Source organism: Betta splendens, chromosome 3 (genome assembly GCF_900634795.4).
Source record: "Betta splendens chromosome 3, fBetSpl5.4, whole genome shotgun sequence".
NCBI classification, from domain to species: Eukaryota; Metazoa; Chordata; class Actinopteri; order Anabantiformes; family Osphronemidae; genus Betta; species Betta splendens.
Genome location: NC_040883.2, coordinates 2,157,689 through 2,176,851, shown reverse-complemented (window position 1 = coordinate 2,176,851; position 19,163 = coordinate 2,157,689). Strand labels below are relative to the sequence as shown.

General features: G+C 44.5%; 2 protein-coding genes across 3 annotated transcripts; both read left to right on the top strand.

The window, feature by feature from the left end:
* The first annotated feature begins 75 nt into the window (after positions 1-75).
* On the top strand, positions 76-4,892 carry scamp2l (secretory carrier membrane protein 2, like). The gene is made up of 9 exons (XM_029143732.3): positions 76-288; positions 899-976; positions 1,057-1,143; positions 1,453-1,579; positions 1,654-1,782; positions 1,971-2,130; positions 2,475-2,576; positions 3,137-3,254; positions 3,370-4,892. Exons 1-9 carry the CDS (start codon positions 232-234, stop codon positions 3,523-3,525), a joined length of 1,014 nt encoding a protein of 337 aa, XP_028999565.1. The 5' UTR covers positions 76-231; the 3' UTR covers positions 3,526-4,892.
* Positions 4,893-5,461: 569 nt separating this feature from the next.
* bbs4 (Bardet-Biedl syndrome 4) lies at positions 5,462-14,085 on the top strand. 2 transcript variants are annotated; one of them, XM_029145236.2, is made up of 16 exons: positions 5,462-5,552; positions 6,458-6,503; positions 8,911-8,990; positions 9,133-9,196; positions 9,387-9,498; positions 9,613-9,685; positions 9,975-10,028; positions 10,106-10,233; positions 10,970-11,024; positions 11,173-11,241; positions 11,404-11,556; positions 11,880-12,051; positions 12,142-12,211; positions 12,296-12,440; positions 12,518-12,719; positions 13,459-14,085. In XM_029145236.2, exons 1-16 carry the CDS (start codon positions 5,493-5,495, stop codon positions 13,596-13,598), a joined length of 1,623 nt encoding a protein of 540 aa, XP_029001069.1. In that variant the 5' UTR covers positions 5,462-5,492; the 3' UTR covers positions 13,599-14,085. The 2 variants fall into 2 exon arrangements, with proteins under 2 accessions (XP_029001069.1, XP_055363219.1); XM_055507244.1 differs by lacking the exon at positions 13,459-14,085 and adding an exon at positions 12,961-13,452.
* The last annotated feature ends 5,078 nt before the right edge of the window (positions 14,086-19,163 follow it).

Sequence of the window (19,163 nt, the reverse complement as noted above, 5' to 3'; positions counted from 1 at the left end):
CCGACTGAATTAGCGTTGTGAGAGAAGCCAGGTGTCACTATTTTCAAAAAGAAACTCCGAGTAATTGATTAGAAACGACCCGGGTCAGCCTCCGGTGACGCTGGTGCGCCTTTGGAGCGGCGCATGCGCAGAGGCCTTGTGTCACAGTAGCGCTAGAAGTCGGGAGCAGCCGCAGGGGACACGGGAGCTGTCGCTTTGTTCATTTCACACAAGGTTCAACTTTTATACGCGATGTCTGAGTTTGACAGCAACCCCTTTGCGGATCCGGTGGACGTGAACCCGTTTCAGGTGAGGCTCCGGCTTTGGTTCCTTTGTGCCGTGGCGAGACTTCGGACACGTAAAGTGAAGACAGAAGGAGCTATGCTGTAACAGAACCTGTTTGGTTGGTTGCTGGGTTTGGCCTCGGCATTTCCTGGCTAAAGAGTCGCCTCTGCTTCAAAGTGTCAAACGTGGAAGTCAAAGACGTGAACAGGTCTTATGGAGGGTTTTCGTCAGGCGGCGCGTGGGCTCCGGCGCACCTGCGCAGGTAGGAAGCCGCGGGAACAGGTGCTCGCGGACCCGTGGCATCAGCTGAGCGCTGCTCCTGCGCGCGCCATTTCCAGAAGGCTTCTGTAGAACAGGCAGCTTTTGGTAAACAGGTCTTCGAGCGACGCGGTGATTCACGGCGCAGTGCGTGGAAAAGGAGCAACCTGAGCGGGTTGCGCTGGTTTCTACGTCTAACAACATTACAGCGATGAACAGCATCACAGGACGTGTGTTTATTTGAATTCGTTCTACGGAGTCACGTCTGCTAGTTGCGTGGACGGCCGTTGGGCCGCAGGTGCTGCTCCTGGACGCGTCACTGCAGGGAGCTCGCGCTGACGCCACAGCTGTTCTTTGGTGTTGTTTGTTTCGTCAGGATGCCTCCGTCACTCAGGCCACCAGCAGAGCCGCCTCGAGCCTCGGAGACTTCAATCCCTTCACCTCCGTCAGCACGGTTCGTTCCCGTCCTGTTATCGGCCACCGTGCTTTTATGATGCAGGGACACTGACTTGGTTGAGACGTGCTGTGTCGCAGGGAAACCACTCGGACACCACCATCCCCGTGGCCGCCGGCGCCTCCCAGCCCGCGGTGCTGCAGACGTCCGTGGAGCAGAGCCGCAAGGTGAGTGCTCAGAGTTCCATTAGAAGGAAGGTTTGTGGCTTCAGCTCTAGGACAAATGTTCATTCATTCCATTTAGTACACTTTGTCTTGTGAAGGAAGAGACTCTGGGCTATTTAACATTGTTAGACGAGTCTCCACTAAAGACCAACAGACTTGCTGATTCTAGCAGGCAGAGCCTGTTTGAATGTTCATAAGCCCTTGTTTGAGGCGGGTGTCAGTGGTGAAACCACAGGGCTGCTGAGGCCGGTTTCAGTATCTGCTACATGACAGCTGCTGCTGCACAAACCACATTGAACTGTCTCCCGTCAGGCGACGGCGGCCGCCGCCCAGGCGGACCTGGTCCGACAGCAGGAGGAGCTGGAGCGGAAGGCCGCCGAGCTGGACCGGAAGGAGAGGGAGCTCCAGAACCGAGCATCTGGAGGAGGGAGCGCGGGAGGTGAGCGGCCGCATCGGTTTCCGTATAGAGACGCACACAGCACAGACGCTGACAATCCAGCTGTTGTGTTTCAGTTAAAGAGAACAACTGGCCACCGCTTCCCAGCTTCTCCCCTGTGAAGCCGTGCTTCTACCAGGACTTTGAGGAGGAGATCCCTGAGGAGTACCGCAGGATCTGCAGGAGAATGTATTACCTGTGGATGTGTATGTACCCTGCGTGCATTGTGGGTCTGTAACGTGGTGTGGTTGACCCACGTTGGCTTGTAAAATATCTTCTCTAATGAACATGGCTCATTGAACAAACAATGATTTGCATTGGATGATATTTTGAATATTTGCCCAAGCTCCAGCATCCTCACTGCCCTGGATTGGTTTGCTGTTTGTCTCCTTAGTCCACTCGTCCACTCTCTTCCTCAACGTGTTGGCTTGTCTGGCTTCCTTCACCGTTGACTCTGGGAACGGGGTCGACTTCGGTCTGTCCATCCTCTGGTTCATCCTCTTCACCCCCGTGTCCTTCGTCTGCTGGTACAGACCTGTCTACAAGGCCTTCAGGTGTGATGTTCACCAGTAGAAGATGATGATGATAATAATAATAATAATGCTGCCTTGCATTGTTCATTATTTTATTTAAAGTGGCCATATATTAATTAATTTAGATGTATCATTCTGCAGCTGCATCACTAGGTTGAGCCTCAGATGCTTGTTATAATTGCTCTTTGACACTCATCCCACCCTGTTCTCTAGCTTTATTAATATCTGCAGAGCTTCTATGCTTTAATGGGATTTTATGGGATACAGAATTACCAAAGCTTTGAAATATTTTGTCATTGTGTAATAATTGCAAAATCTGTACTTTGACGTGGCTGCAAACGACTGCTTTTGTCTCTTCTCCGCAGGTCTGACAGCTCCTTCAGCTTCTTCTTCTTCTTCTTTGTCTTTTTCTTTCAAGTGGCCGTGTACATCATCCAGTCTGTGGGCATCCCTAAATGGGGGAACAGGTCAGTGCAACTCACTAACCATCAGTGGGGGTGAAAGCCTAAAGGGGGTCTAGATGCATGAGGCTGTTGTCTAAGGGCCTTATTTACAAAACTCTCTCTCAAAGTAGTTTCTGCCTGAGTGAGGAAACCTTATAAGTCACAAAGCCTTTAGGACTAAAGTTTTAAGTCTGTGACGAGTTTCAGGAAGATTTGATGTTTTGTAAATACGTCCTAGAGTCTCTGTTCATGATGATGGTAGATCAGCAGAAGCGTCTTCCTTCACGCCTTTGAGACTTCTTGCCCTGTATCTCCTCTCTTGCATCTCTCTGACAGATTCCTGCTGCCCTAACTTGTCTGGGTTGCTGATTTGTAAGTGTGTAGAACTTTTCTCTTTAGGTTTCTTGTCTGCGTCATATAATATCAGGCTTTCCTGTTTTCCAGCACTCACTCATATATAGAGCTCATACTTTTCCATTAAGTTGTTTTTATTGCCAACCACCAGTTGTACAGAATAGTATATGTAAAGTAAATGTTGTAAAGGGGCTGTCATGACGTTTGTTGGTATTCCTTTTTGTTGACAGCGGATGGATCACGGCTATCTCCATGATCACGCCTAACCTGGCTGTGGCTGTGGTTATGATGGTGGTAGCTGGGTTTTTCACTGTAAACGCTGTCCTGGCCATCATCCTACTGAAAATGGTACAATCATACATTCTCCTTACTTTTCATTAGTTCAGCTTGTGTTGCTTTGACTCAGGTGTGCGGTGAGTTTCTCCACACAACATTCACCTGACGCTGCTTCACGTGTACACAGGTCCATTCTAAGTACAGAAGAACAGGTGCCAGCTTCTCCAAGGCCCAGCAGGAGTTCTCCCAGGGAGTTCTAACCAACCGATCCTTCCAGACGGCAGCGACCGGCGCTGCCTCCTCTGCTGCACAGGGAGCCTTCGGCCGGGGCCAGGGGAATTAGACCCACATCCTGAGGCTACAGGCTAGTCTCCCTGACCAACATACAAAACTAGCCATTACACAGATCTTGAAAAGGTTTGGGGAGAAGAGGGGTATTACTAAATGTAAAGGGCAAACAACAAACGAGTCTAAGCTGAAACATATTCAGGTGTGGTTACACCTGACTGTGTGTTCACTTAGAGTACAAACCTTTACACACACACACACTGGTGTTGGAACTCTTTATGACGTTATTATTTAAACTGCTCTAAAGTCAAATATTGATATCAGATTTAGTCTGGGCAATGTTAGAAATGATGTGCTGAGGTTTAGGCACAAAAGGCAGAAGGTGCATAGAAAAAACTCCTAATTTAATGAACAGTAAATATGTAGGCATCAGCAACACGGTCACTGGTAATGCTAGTGCAATGTATTAGGAGTTCTGTTTCATTATTCATGTGTTAATGTAGCACCAGTAAAAGTCATTCTGTCAGTTTTTCATACAAAAGAAGAATTGATCACAGAAATAGAAAACTTGACATGAGAATGTTTTGCGTATATTTACTGTACAGGGTAAGGAGTCTCTTTAACCGCGTAAAGTAGCCGACACTTTACTCTTTAAATTTTGAAGTTATTGCAGTCAGACTGGCTTCCCTGTAAAGTGAGATACATCAGGTTACTGCTACTGTATAGGATGAACAGGTGATCAGTGAAGGTAATGGGATGAAGGTCTTTTTCATGCTGTGTTGATCAACTTAATGAGTTAGATGAAGTGAGATTTAAAAAAGCTTTTGGGTAAATTACTGTCACACTTTTATATAGTCAGGTACTAAAGGAAATGTTCTATCATGAACTCTTGCAGTGATTACAGTGAAAGCTGATGCAGTTGTATGAATGTGTGGTTACAGAGCTGCGTTTAGAATTTAATGCATTTATTAAGATGCGCGTTCATGAGCACAAAGAACACAAGACTTATCAATTATGCATTCAACTATAGAGAGGAGTGGTGTTACTGAGTAGTTTGTACCTTCTTACTGCATTTGTATTTTTACTTGTCTATATATATATATATATATATATATATATATATATATATACTGTTTTCTGTCCAGATCTCCCCTTTTTGTCGCTGTAACACTGAATCACTTTATTTCATTGTAACTTCTGGGCCTTCCTTCAGGTGTAACCCATCGGTTTGTCGAGATGAAGGCACCAGGCATTTGTTTTTCACCACTGAGTTTGTCTTTACAGAGAACCTGTTTTATGATCATTGTGTTTAATTTGGTGTCCTGTGTATATAATGGTTACCTATTTAATTAATTCTTGCAGGGAAAGTTGTTGGAAACGGTTCTCGGTTTTAACATTTAATAAACTGACTGCTGTTTTGAATTTTTGACTGTGGAGGGTTGTATGGCACGTTAGGACTCATATTAGGGAATATCCTATGGAAATAAGACAGTCTCAGTCTAACACTGGCATCACACGGGAGTGTTTTCAGCTCCAAGGAAGGAGACGAGAACTCATCAGCCGCTGAGTGGGCGAGCAGCTTTTAATACCTGCAATTTCCACCACTTCCATCATGTCTATTACAGTGGCTCTTAACTGTTTTTATATCGCAGCAGTCCTTTGGTCAAAGGTTTTGTTATTGCACCCTGCTCCACCCACTCTTTAATCAAACCAGCATAACTTTCCCAAAACAGTTTTTCTAAAATATTTGCCAAATATCAGCCAGAACGGTTTAGGGCTTGACATGACTATTAATAATGGGTTGTTTATTCTTTACAAACTAATTAAATGTTACTGTTTCAAGTCTGATGAAAGGTGTTGTATTCTTAGTTTAAAGTACATAGTGATCGCAACAACTAGTTAGGCTAGTTAGTTAAGCTGGTACGGTTGTTATCTTAGTTTTCATTAATGTTACACATCAAATCTGGCAACCCTAAACATGTCCAACCTGGCAACAATCGTCCGCATTCCTGAGATGTATCCATGGCAACAGCTTGTAGTGTTGATCATCCCAAGATGGCGGATGAAGTGCTGCCGTCGGCGGTAAGTGCAAACCTAAAGCTAGTTAAGGCTTAGTTGAGCAAATGTAACTGGTTGCTATGACAACAGTTTGTGATACTGTAGTAATGTAGCACACGTAAGAAGAGGTTTTAGCGCAACTTTCATATAACGCTGGTTGCCTGGCTGTTAGCTAAACAGCTAACTGGTGAAGTCAGAGCTAAACTGATTAAGATGGAGCTAATGTTAACTCGCGCTGTGCCTCTAATCTCATTCAGCTAATGGCGAACTAAAGCCTAGGAGCGGACGGTAGCTACAGACAGAGACCCCCACAGAGACACGGGGCTGTCACGTACCGCTGACCAGCCTTAGCCCACGCTTCACTCTAACTTTATTGACATTGTATCAATGCAGGGGCTAGAAATTAGCCCAACGTTACCTAAAACCCCCGTTATGCTATGAGCAATGATACAGCATCTATTGTTGTGTATGTTTGTACACCAATATTAATACGTTGCTCCAACGAAACACTAGCATCCACAAGTGAGTCAAATATGAAATATGTTGTCAAGCAAATCAGTGCGCATGCGTGCACCAGTTCGCAGCCAGTGCAATTTACTCAGGGTTTGGTTATTGAGCCAGCGTAACAATGGGATGCACGTGAATCTGGGAGGAACTTAGAGCAGTTCTGTCAGTCATTTAGCCAAAACACAACCTTTTTAACCCCACTTTGCATCATGTATAGTAGTAAAACACTTCACTTCAATCAGCCAGCACACATTTCAGACAGTCAGAACTTTGACCTGGTTCTTAGAAAGAAATCTTTCTGGGTGTGGCAAATATGTTTTGGTGGAGCTGGTCATTATTGGTTTCATACATGTGTGCACTGTGTATTATGTAATATAGAGGTTATTACACTGATAATGATGTTATTGTTTTATTAATTGCAGCCCCCACTTGAAACAACTGATGCAAAGAAACGTCGGGCACCTAAAGGTTGGTTTGAAACATGATATATACACAAGCTGCTTTTTATATATAACACATCACTAATATTTGACCTGAACTAGTAAAAAATACGAGATTAAGGGTAGTTGTGACGTTTTCGTCCTGCAGAGGTCTCCCTTACCCTTTTCTGCACCATCCTTGAAAGGAAAAAGCTGTGAGCTTCTTAGCCACGTATCAAATGTAATTGAGGTGTATATATATATATATATATATATATATATATATATATATATATATGTGTGTGTGTGTGTGTGTGTGTGTAGGCATGATCTGTAGTGACACACAGTCCCTTTAAAGTATGTAAAATATTCATGCTTTTTGAAGTTGTGTTAAAAATAGAAATTCAGTCAGGTGTATGAGAATCATAGCTAATTATACAGCATATTGTAATGTGTGTCTCACAGTGATATATACTTATAATAAAAAATTGTTAACATAAGCACTGATTGAGGTTTTTAACCCTTGTTTAAAGCATATATTTTATTCGGTTTTATTCTAAATATTGATATAAAAGATATAAGCTAGTGATTTATTACTGTTATTCATTCATAATTGACATTATATTTTAAGAAAAGCATAATGCTTTGCAATTGTGTTGAAACTGTCAAAATGTATTTATTATACACACTGAGCATATTATTTCCTTTTATTACATTTTACAGTCACTTAGAATGTCTTAAAAAACACCTCCTGTTAGATATAAAGATGCTCAGTAGAAACAGCTAAAATCAATTTGAACCAACAATAAAGAGTAATTTCACCCACACAGCATGTTTAATTTTTATAGAATCAAGTCAATTTTCTGGCAAGAAAAAAAACTGTATTTCTACACTTCTCAAGGAGACGCGATAATCTAATTATTCTAAAGAAAACTGTCTGTAACTGAATATGACACTAGATAACTGGTGAAGACCAACATGTCTAATATCTTACGCTAAAAACTCCAAAAATAATTTTCATCGTATTTTTCATTACATTCTCCACATGTGTTCTTTGATCTCAGCATGCCTCTCTGCAGCTCTTATCCCCTTGTAGCAGATGGTTGAAGCTATGGAAGGCAAATCTGTCTTAGCATTAGCCAGATCAAATAGAACAATGAGGAAAGTCCTCATGTTTTGGATGAATTTCTTCACAGGGCTATATTTAGGGGATCTCAAGCTGTGCTCTTCTCCACAATTCTTCTCCGTCGTAGTCGCAGGAATACCGTATATGTCGCTCTTCTTTCACATCTCCTCCTTCCAAACATGCCCTGTTTTTTGTAAGTGGACACCGAAGCGCCTCAGGGCCACAGCTGAAACCTAGAGACAAGAATATTATTGCTGTCTCAGCACAAAGGAGGCGGATTAGGTTGCTACAAATGTCGCCATTACAAATCTTGACGAAGCAAACGTGTGAAGCCTTTGCAGTTTTGCACTCAGCGATGGGGAGGATTTCTGTGAACTAGTTGGAAGGAGCTTCAGTTGAAGTAGCAGATCAACAGCGCCGCTTGAAGCGGCGACAGATAAAGAGAGAAAACAGAAGGAAGCTTGCGTGTAATTCACACTGTCACTTTAGTAATGAGTCCCTGAAAGTCAGTGGCACACTCAACGCCTGCCACTTGATTTCACTTTGCCTTGATTTCTATTTTTAGCCTTGGAGGAAGGTAGTAGGTGCAAGATAACAGGATTAGTGAATGAATTGGAATTATGTTCGCCTGCTTGTGAAATGGAAGCGTGTATTGTGAGGCGACGACTCGGGGCTTTGCTTAACCTTTTCTGAAGCTGCCTTGCTATTGTGCTGCTCCTTCCTCCAGTCCCCCTCTTTCAGTCTGTCTCAGTACCTTCTCTGTTCTGTCACAGGCACCTGGCTTGTGAGAGACATTGTTGCCCTGGCAACGGGAAGAATATCTCAACCTGCTGAGACATTAAAAGGAAGACAGGAAACAGCAGCTTTTGGAACCAAAAACTTGCTTACACGGTGCCGGCGAACTGATTATAATTTAGCCCAGGGTTTTAGTTGAAGTGTTAACATCTGTGTTAACTGTCAGATCAAACAGTTGCTAGTGACTGCAGAAGGAGGCTGCTTTCAGGATTATTTATTCAGCTGTCAAATAAAAAACCCACCATGAATTAAAAATAGGCCAAACAGACATAACTTGGTGTCAGCTGCTCGTGAGCAAAACAGTGCTAATAAGCAAAGTGTTACAGAGTGAATTGACTTAAATTTAGTCTGTGACTTTAGGCTGAAGTGTTACATCTGTGTTAGCTGTCAGAGACTTGCTAATGACTGAGAAAGGAGGGCACTTGAGCATTAATCATTTAGTTGTCAAATAAAGACGACACAAATGGAACAGTAACTTGTAATAAGCTCCAAAATCTCCCAAAGTCCTTAAGTCGTATTGTATCATTCCTCTCAGCTCCAGAGCTTCCCATTATTGAGAGGAGAAACTGGCTAATCCATCAGCACTATATCCGCAAAGACTACGACACGTGTAAGGTAAAGTACCTTCATCCCACATGGTCCTGTCGCTCACTCACCTCGTTGTGTAGTCAGTGTTTGTAGAAGCTGTTACTTTCAACGTCTCTGCCAACGCATCACCTCCGTATTATAAGTTGTCTCTCACTCTGTGTCCATGGAGGTGATCATTAAAGAGCAACTACAGGAGACTAATGGAATGTGTGAATATGCCATATATGTTCAAGGTGAGTTCCTTGCACGCGCGCAACACATATGAGCTTAATTAACAGCTACATCAAATGAAGCCTTTCTTGTAGTTGACGCTCCAGCACGTCATTACACCATGCAGTTCCCCCAAATCTGCTCCTTGGGCCCCCTGCTGTGGCTTTGATTTTTACCGCGTTGATATCCTTTTGTGTTCGTCTTTTGCCACAGCATTAATCTTGCGTCTTGAGGGCAAGATTCAACAGTCTCTGGAGCTGTTCCAAAGCTGCGCCATCCTTAATCCTACGTGTGCTGACAACCTCAAACAAGTGGCCAGATCACTGTGAGTTTACAGCCTCAAAGCTCCATCGGCTAACAAGACCTCCACTTTTTACTGCTGAGTGATTAGGACGGGTTCATTTCTCATATGGGTCACTGTCACTGCTTCTCGCCATAGATTTCTCCTGGGAAAGCACAAAGCAGCTATTGAATTTTATCATGAAGCTGCAAAGCTCAACGAGAAAGACTGGGTAAAGAAACACCAACGCTTTGTTCAGACAATCACCACTTCATCACAAACAGCTTATTGGTTGCATTTACAAATAGATTCATGGCTGTTTGGCTTACTGGGAACCCTAAAGCCTGTCAAATTAACCAAGCAGACACATTTATCACTTGTCGATGTTTTGGGAAGTTTAAACTCTCCCCTTTATCAATACTGATAGAAGTACTGTGGAGTTTGTGTTCAGTAAAGCTGTTACTCAGCCTTTATCCAGTGCTGTTTCATTAAGAGTATAATTTGACATTTTCCCACCTCAGGAGATTAGCCATAATCTGGGGGTTTGCTATTTCTTCATCAAAGACTTCAAAAAGGTGAGTACACTGATTGTACCAACACTACACAGACTAACAGCCGTTCTCCAGTGTTCCATTTTGATCCCCTGTTTCAGGCTGAAGAGCATCTAAACATCGGCCTCCAGACAAACAAACATGACAAGACCTTTGTGATGCTCGGGAAGGTCCACCTGCTGACTGGAGACACTGACAAGGCCATCGAGGTGTACAAGAAGGCCGTGGAGTAAGTCGAGTTCAAATGTCAATGATGATGGGAATTTAAAAATGTGTTAGACGCATATTATTCCTTTAGACTTATTACATTTCAAAGAGGACTTATATACCGTGTTTCATCATTCTCAAATAATAGGGAAATGTTTTAATAATAACTGTTAATAATTACGCAGTCCTAATGTGATTCTTTTCTTCGTGTTAGCATTTAGTGAAAGTCATGAAAGAGAATGTAATAAAAACCCAGTTTCAGTGGAGATTGGTTACTTCCAGGGGGTCTTCTTCATGATTGATCTAATGAAATTACAATTTTAAGTCAACATTTTTTCAAATAATGATTCTCCCAAAAAGCTCTCCACATTCTAACTTAGGGCCTTTTTCACTTTGATTAACATGCTGAATATTAAAACATTAGGTTGTGAATAAGGAAATGACATCAGTGTCTATAACAGCGCCTGTTGGTGGTATGAATGAATGAAGTGGCCCTGTAGCAGCGTAGCCTTAATGAGACTGCGGGTCTTATTTTAATGCCGGTCTGCATCTCCTCTCATTTTTTTTTGAGCCACATTGTCTCGCCACAGGTTATAATTAATACTTCACAATAAATTTGAATCAAGGCTTGATTGAATAATCCACAGATTCCCTGAATATCAGCTATGTTTGCACAAGAGTCGGTGCGGGCAATAAATGCAATTACAGGGATGGATAAAGTGACATTTTTCATTCCACTCGTCTCCTCCTTATTTAAGGTTTTCTCCAGAGAACACTGAACTCCTCACTACTCTAGGCCTGCTGTTTTTACAGGTAGGGAGAGTTTTTAATAACCTTTATAGCGAAATATATATTTAAAGAAGAAACTGTCTTTAAAAGTTATATGTGACATTTAGGTGTCAGAAAGCTGTGACGGAAGTAACTTTATTCATCTCTTTGGCTTTTTACTTTTCTTTGTCAGCTTGGGAAATACCAGAAAGCATTTGAGCACCTGGGAAATGCTCTCACTTTTGATCCCAACAACTATAAGGTATGTGGAGAAATCTGCTCTGCTATAAAAATAGTGCGTAAGATTGAAAAGATCAAGATAAAAGGTCATGTGGAGGCGTGCTGCAGTCCGTCTTTCATTGTGTGCTGTTTCAAAGGGAACATCTTCTCCTAATATGCCTCTAATCATTGTTTTTATTCCCAGGCCATCCTGGCTGCAGGCAGTATGATGCAGACCCACGGTGACTTTGATGTGGCCATGAACAAGTACCGAGTGGCAGCGTGTGCTGTGCCAGAGAGCCCCCCTCTCTGGAACAACATTGGCATGTGCTTCTTTGGCAAAAAGAAATATGTAGCTGTGAGTAAAGCTGTTTGTGACTTGATTGGACTTAATGAAGGCAACAGAAGAATCAGTAGATATTCTTTTTTTATTTGTGAATTGTGTAAACCTTTCTTTGTACATTCATGACTTCTGTTGTGAGTTATTTGAATTGAAATGTTGTCATGGAAATGAGTCAGTGTGTCTGTTTGCTGACACTAGTTGATCCTGGCATAGATGTTTTCCTGTGCAGGCCTTGGTTCACCACAGTGGTGTCAATCCATTGTGCAGAATCAGTCGCTTGTTAGGTTGGACATCATATATTATTCAGATATTCTCTCTCTCTCTCATGGTTGCCACAGGCCATCAGCTGCCTGAAACGGGCTCACTACTTGTCTCCTTTTGATTGGAAAGTGTTGTACAACCTGGGTCTGGTTCACCTGACCATGCAGCAGTACGCGTCTGCCTTCCACTTCCTCAGTGCGGCCATCAACCTGAACCCACGTATGGGGGAACTTTACATGTTGCTGGCAGGTACAGGTTATTTATACTTAAATGTCTGGTTCAACGCAACCTACATTTATTAATCATATTACACTTTTATGATTTATTTGTGACCAACAGTGGCTCTGACGAACTTAGAAGACGCTGAAAATGCCACGAGAGCATATGAACAGGCTGTGACTCTGGATGAGTAAGTCTGCCTCACTCCTGTCTGTTCTATAAAGCTGGATTTCAAACTGTATTAGTCATTGAGTTTATTTGTACTTCCCTGCAGATCTAATCCTCTGGTTAACCTGAACTTTGCCATCTTCCTGTATAATCATGGGGACAAGAAGGGAGCCCTGGACCAGTATCAGGAGATGGAAAGAAAAGTCAACCTGCTTCGAGACAGTAGCAGTAACTTTGAATTTGATCCGGAGGTACTGGAGATCCTGTTGTTGCAGGTCTCAGAGTGGTATCCTCTTGCTTTTAAGCCTCACCTTTTTCTCATTAACAGCTAATGGACATGGCTCAGAAGATGGCAGCTGCCCTGCAGGTGACAGAGTCTGTGGTGTGGACTAAACCAGGCAAGGAGTCCAAATCAAAGCCGAGCTCTGCAGCCACCAGAGCCCCTGGTGCTGCCCTGGGGACCAACCAAGCGCTGGGTCAGGCCATGTCTTCTGCTGCCAGCTATAACAAGAATATCCAGTTACCCACAGGTACGAAACCCTCTGATGTGATTCTAAGGTGAAGGTGACATGACACATAAAGCCTGGCAAATGCAGGCCAGGCCAAACACTTCTCTGAAGTTTATTCTGATCAGGTTGGAATCATTTCTTCTGAGGATTTAAGTGTTACAGTGGCAGCGACACATTTCACAACCTCCACCTCCATTAAACCAAAGCCAGATTTTCTCATTTACAGTGCGAGCTTTAAAGGATCTCTCTCCTCCTTTCATAGTCACAGCGCGGCTGCCGCACTGTACTACACTGCACATAATGTGAAAAAAGCCAGCAAACCTCTTCCTACTACATTCTTGGCAACAAAAGAAACTCAGAGTTGTAGAAAAATGACAGAGAGGAAGCTAATAAATTCTAAGGCACTCTGGAACGATTGCAGCGGCTCACGTCTCAAAGGTAAGTGGACAGGAGTGCTCCTCTTCAAAGGAGCTTCTGGGCTGTGTTTCTTTGCCACCTTGATTTATCTGTTAACCAGCACCAGGAAGTCGCAGGTCTGGAGATGCTTCAAAACACACTCACACTCATCATGTAGTGAATAAAGTCTGTCACGTTTTAAAACCAAAAATAACCTGTAAACAGGTTGTTAGTGTTTGCTCTCAGGCAGGTGATATGTGACAGAGCTTGTTTTCTTTTATATAACCAGAAAGACCCTGCATTCATCAGCCTTAAAAACCTGGTGAAACAACTGCATTCCATTTTCTGACCTTCCTTTTCACAGGAGGACCTTCTCTGCCGCTGGAGCCAGAACCTGACGTGGCCCCAAGTCCCCCCACGGATCCTCCAGGTTCCCCAGAACCCGCAGAGGCCGACAGCCCTAAACCCAAGACCTCCAAGAGAAAGTCCAGAGTGGAGGAATGAGAGGTCCTACGCTACTTCTTTATTGGGTCCTTCTCCCATTATAAAGACAAAACTACGGCAGTTGTGGTTTTCCAGCTCATCATAATTAGATAACGCACATTTCATGCCCTTTACAGTGACGTTCCTTCCACTAGAAGCGTCGCTGTGCACTGTACAGAATGGTGTATAGTCAAAGGTACCTTTACAGCCAGAAATGTGAATGTCAGGTTTAATGCATGTATCAAACCCATGAGCACAGTTTAAGATCTTGTCTATTTGACATCACAGCAGCAAGTGTTAACATTTGGATGAGCAATAGCGTTAAACCAATTAAATAAATGTGAAGAAACCTGTGACAATCACTGATAAAAGCATAGAAAGACGTGTTTTATAGTTGAGGATATTTGAGGGATGAGTGTAAATAGTGAACCATGCTTTTGTATGTGCATAACTGTTCTGTTCATAGAGAGTAAAGTATTTACTATTAAACAAGAGACTTTTAATGAAACATGCGTCTTCTGCCTTTGTCTTATGCTGAGGTCGTTCAGACAACGCCACCAACAGGGGACAGAGTTTGTCTGACTGTTACCTCCCATTACCTACAAACAGAAAGAGCTCATCAACGGAGACGTTTCCATTTACTCTCTGTAGAAACTCTCAGCGTAAAGTATTTATTCCTACTGTAGATGGCGCACAGAAAAGACTAATATGTATTTCTATTGTTGGAGTTGTTATTTCTCAAAGAAACCCTTGATTTAGAATAATGATTTCTACTTAACATCAGTATTGTTTTGACTGTAATAAGTCTATGTTTTAAATGCAGGAACAGACTCGACTGAGGTGTGGAGCTGACTGAACCTCAACAAGGCCTCTTCCTTCAGAGTCTTTGTGCAGGTTCCTGAATGCAGGCGATGGCGACGGATGAAGCCTGTTTGTTTGTGGATCTGCACATTCCTGCAGCCATTGGATGAGTTAGACAGAGCAGCAGTGAATTAGGTAAACAGCGCTGCAGGACAGAGGCTTCCACGCAGGATCAGATGATGGAAACACTGGCTGCTGTTGTGGCTTTTGTTTGGCTGTTTCTCTGTCCAGCGGTGAGTGAAAGCGTTTGTTTTTCCTGGAGCAGCGAGGAACAGACGAGTATCAGACCACCACCCTACTGCTCCCAGTCCTGCGTCCATGAAGCGCGTGCAGTGGGTGTGATGCAGCTCCTTCACAGTCTCTACTGGACGTGAGTGTGTCTCATGTGTCTGGACGCCTGTGCTTTTAGCGTTGACTGTTCAGCTGACGGCCTCCGGCCACTGCTGCAGTTTGGGCCTTTTTTTATCGTCCTACACTTCAAATAATGTGCCAGCATCTCTGCACCATTCAAAGCTCTCTAGCTCCAGAGGTTGTTTGTTGTTTTGAATAGTGTTGCTCATTTTATTTAGCAAGTAGCTCTGAATACAGTGTCTTTATAATTATAATGAGTTGCTTTGAAATGAATCAAACCTAATTCTGCTGTAGAGCTGCTATTATTTTTGGCGTGCGCCTGTTAATTATGCTGCTGCCGGTTGACTGACGCTCAGCTCAGATGTTCACAGCTGTTTGTCCAGTAAAAACTGAACTCAGCCAAGAAGAGATGCTTTGTTTTCCTCGGCCACTGCGCCGTCTTTGAATCCCGGATTTGTGCTGGTTCCTGAGATACGCAGCGTGTTGTAGCGCTTCTGGTTTTGTCCGTTACATAAAGCTGCTGTAAGTCCTCGTGTCGCCGTGCAGCCTCCGTCCTGCTCCTCTGGTAAACGGCTCCTCAGGTAATAAAGGGCTCCAGTATCAGATCAGATCAGAGGACAAAGCCGATGCTTTTGCAAGGTCGTAAGTCCAGTCTGAACGTCTTTAGTTCAACACAGTGACTGCTGCTGAGCTTAAGGTCGCCCATAAGTGAAACCATCCGTCTTTTGGACTGGCTGTAAAAGGATTCATCCGTTTCTCAGTGCTCAGCTTTTAATTTCGTGTTCTTAAAGGTGATATGATGGAGCCTCATTTCCATGAGCCGGATACTTTTAATGAATCTGCAGCATAACTTAATACCATGTTTAACTTTGTGTGTGAGTTAGATTAATGAGATTATCTGCATGAAGCTGAGTCGGCTCATTTACAAACATGTTTTGCAGCTTTCCAATTTAAACCGTCCTGGGAATAAATATAAATGGTACGTTTCTCACACAATCAATTTCCACGTCCCTGTGCAGCACCAGAGGCGTCTTAATGCGAAGCTCCACAAACCAAGAATTCATCAATTTTCTCTTAACATTTTGAGGAATAATAGCGGCAGCATTATAATTCCAGGCCGCTCTGGGAGCGTTCATGACGTGTGTGTGTGTGTGTAGCTCACTGTGGGGCGTCGCGTGTGGAGGAACCTCAGCACAGCAGCAACTAAATGTGATGCGTCAGATGCAAACGGGGCGAGAGTGACACACGTCAGGTCGACGTCTCACCATGAAGACTCCACGTTTTCGCTTTTCACATTTCAATATCAAAAGTGTATTTTAACTCTCACAAACTCCAGGAAATTTTCTTTTCATAAACCTTAGAGTATGTTATGTTATGTATGATGTTTGGCCAATAACAAGCAGTTTAAATGCGTAGTGTATCACACCTCGTGTATAACGACATCAAGGCCAAAAACCAAACTTCTCAGGATCTTTTAGGTCCTTTCATTAATTCATGACTCCTCGCTGTGACCTTCAGTGCTGCTTCGCAGTAACTGGGGTCTGTGTTGGGCCGGAGACTTCAAAGCAGCAGGCGTCATGAATCACTTTGATCAAGCAGACATGTAAAAGGCTGTAATCAGGGCTTCATTTGTAAAATCTCACTTCAGCTCTGCAATTGTGTCGTCGATCGCTGCTTAAACTCACTGAAACTTCCAGACATTTGGTATAAAAGCGGCAGTGGCCAAATTTGCTTGGTTGTTGTGAGCTCCAGTAAAACATGTTTGTGACGCTGAGTCGGACGCATGCGAGGTCAGAGACAGCACGGCTGCTCTGCAGCGCTGGTGGATCCGACAGCCGATCAACAACTGGATCATTCTGAGCCAGAAGCTGAAAGAAGACCTCCACGCTGCAACTTTAGAAGCCATATATTATTTACAGACACGCAGTACAGTATTTATTCCTCAGTCAAATAGTGCGTTTGCATTGAGCTCCTGAAGAGCTGACCTGATTTACTGTTACAACAGCTCCGAAACAGAGGATCGGCCCAAATCCAATGTGAACAAGCACAAAGCAAATGAATGAGAGGTGTTTCATGTGTTTCTCCTCGAATACATACATTGATAAACACACATTTGAATGAAGCTCTTCATCTTTAGAGGCCGTGGGGTTTACGTATCGCCTTTTTCTGACTTCCTGTTATCAGTTTGGCTGTCGCTGTTCATCAAACATCTGTGAATTGGCCGGAGCATCTAGAGTGGACGCGGAACCTTTTGTGATTTAAAACTAACTCGCGCTGCTGCCGGACGCTCCCGCAGCGCGTGGCCTTTTCTAATCCCACTGAGCTGCAGCTGCGGCTGGATTAGGATGTTCAGACGGAGGCACGAGGTGCCGCTGCACCTAATTAAGCAGCTTAGCTCCACTAGACTTGCTCCTTATTACACCATGACACTAATAATGTCTAATTATATGATGCTGCTAAATCTGTCCTTGTTTAAACACGTTGTTTAGGTGGAGAAGCGGTGCATGTAATGTGTTTTACTTTTTCCTGGGGAACGAGCGCGGCTTTGCATTTCAATAAAACCTTTTGATTAGGGAGTGCGGCGGCTGCTGTTGTTGTTTTTCGCTGCTGCTGTTCGGTGTGAGCTCTGCCTCCCTCCTCCCTCCTCCCTCCTCGCAGACAACTCAAAGACCCCCTGCTGGCAGCTCAGCGAGCAGCTTTATCTGGCTTCTCCGCGCTCCGTCTTTCCACAAGCCGCTCCTCATTGTGTCACCCCAATGTGTCAGCCGCGCTGCGAGTCGCAGTCACAAACGGCATGTCAGGGATGAGAGAGCCGTTCATTAGAGCATCACCAGCGGCCGCTCAACAAGGGCCCGCTTTTATTTGCCATCACACCGCATGCATGAGAATTAATCCAAATAAAGCGGTGGCTGCTTTGAGACGGGACTTTGGAAGCAGCTCAGAGTGAAGCATGGAGATGATGCACAGATAAGAGTCAGACGTTCCACATAGATGTATGAAATATGTACAGTATGTATTCGAATCAGAACGACATGAAGCTCCCAGTGTTTTACAGGCCTTCTGCTTAGTGGCTGTTTCCCAGGAGCTGCTGTCAGAGGACGCCACGCGACACGTCGGGTGTTTTACAGGCGGTGGCCGCTGTTTCCTTGATGAGAGCTCAGACTTCACCACCTGACGAAGGCTGCGGGGTCCAGAGAAGCTGATCTCAGATCAGCAACTGTAGACTCTGTCTGAAGCCTCACAAGCTCATCATCATCATCACTGCTGATGTCAGACTGGATCAAGACAAGAAGGTGAGGAGCTAATTCTCCTATGCAGTAATTAACGTCTACTGTGTTTACTCAGGTGTAAAATAAAACAGGGTGCTCAAAGCAACTCACATTTGACTAAGTGAGAACTTTAGTTTCATTTGTGGAGTCTGTGCTCCTGAGCAAAGCAACCAGTCCAGCTCCTGAACCGACGCCGGGCGCTGTGAGTTCATTAATAACTGTGAGATGAGCGTGAGGCCCTTGAGACTCTCTTCTGTCTCCCACAGTGAAAGCAGACGTTCAGGCTTTGTGTTAAACTGTGAGCGCTGGTCAAACTATGAAATCAGACCTGGTTCCCCAATAAAACACGGGCCTTCGCTGAACGGGCCCAGTTTGCTGAGTCATAAAGCCTGTGTGAGTTTATCACAGCTCTGCCTCCGCAGCGTTTCTGTCCATGTGTTTCCCCACAATCTTATGAGATGTCACTCACACGGATCTGTGGCGCTGTCTGAGGCCTGCGGTGACGTTGGACTCCCCGCTGGGTCCACAGGACCACGCAGAACCATGCAGGACCACGCAGGACCACACAGAACCATGCAGGACCATGCAGAACCACGCAGGACCACACAGAACCATGCAGGACCACGCAGAACCAAACAGAACCATGCAGGACCACACAGAACCAAACAGAACCACGCAGAACCACGCAGGACCACACAGAACCACGCAGGACCACACAGGACCACGCAGAACCATGCAGGACCACGCAGGACCATGCAGGACCACGCAGAACCATGCAGGACCACGCAGAACCAAACAGAACCATGCAGGACCACACAGAACCACGCAGAACCACGCAGGACCACACAGAACCACGCAGGACCACACAGGACCACGCAGAACCATGCAGGACCACGCAGGACCATGCAGGACCACGCAGAACCATGCAGGACCACGCAGGACCACACAGAACCATGCAGAACCACGCAGGACCACACAGAACCACACAGAACCACGCAGGACCACACAGAACCACGCAGAACCACGCAGAACCATGCAGGACCACGCAGGACCATGCAGGACCACGCAGAACCATGCAGGACCACGCAGGACCACACAGAACCAT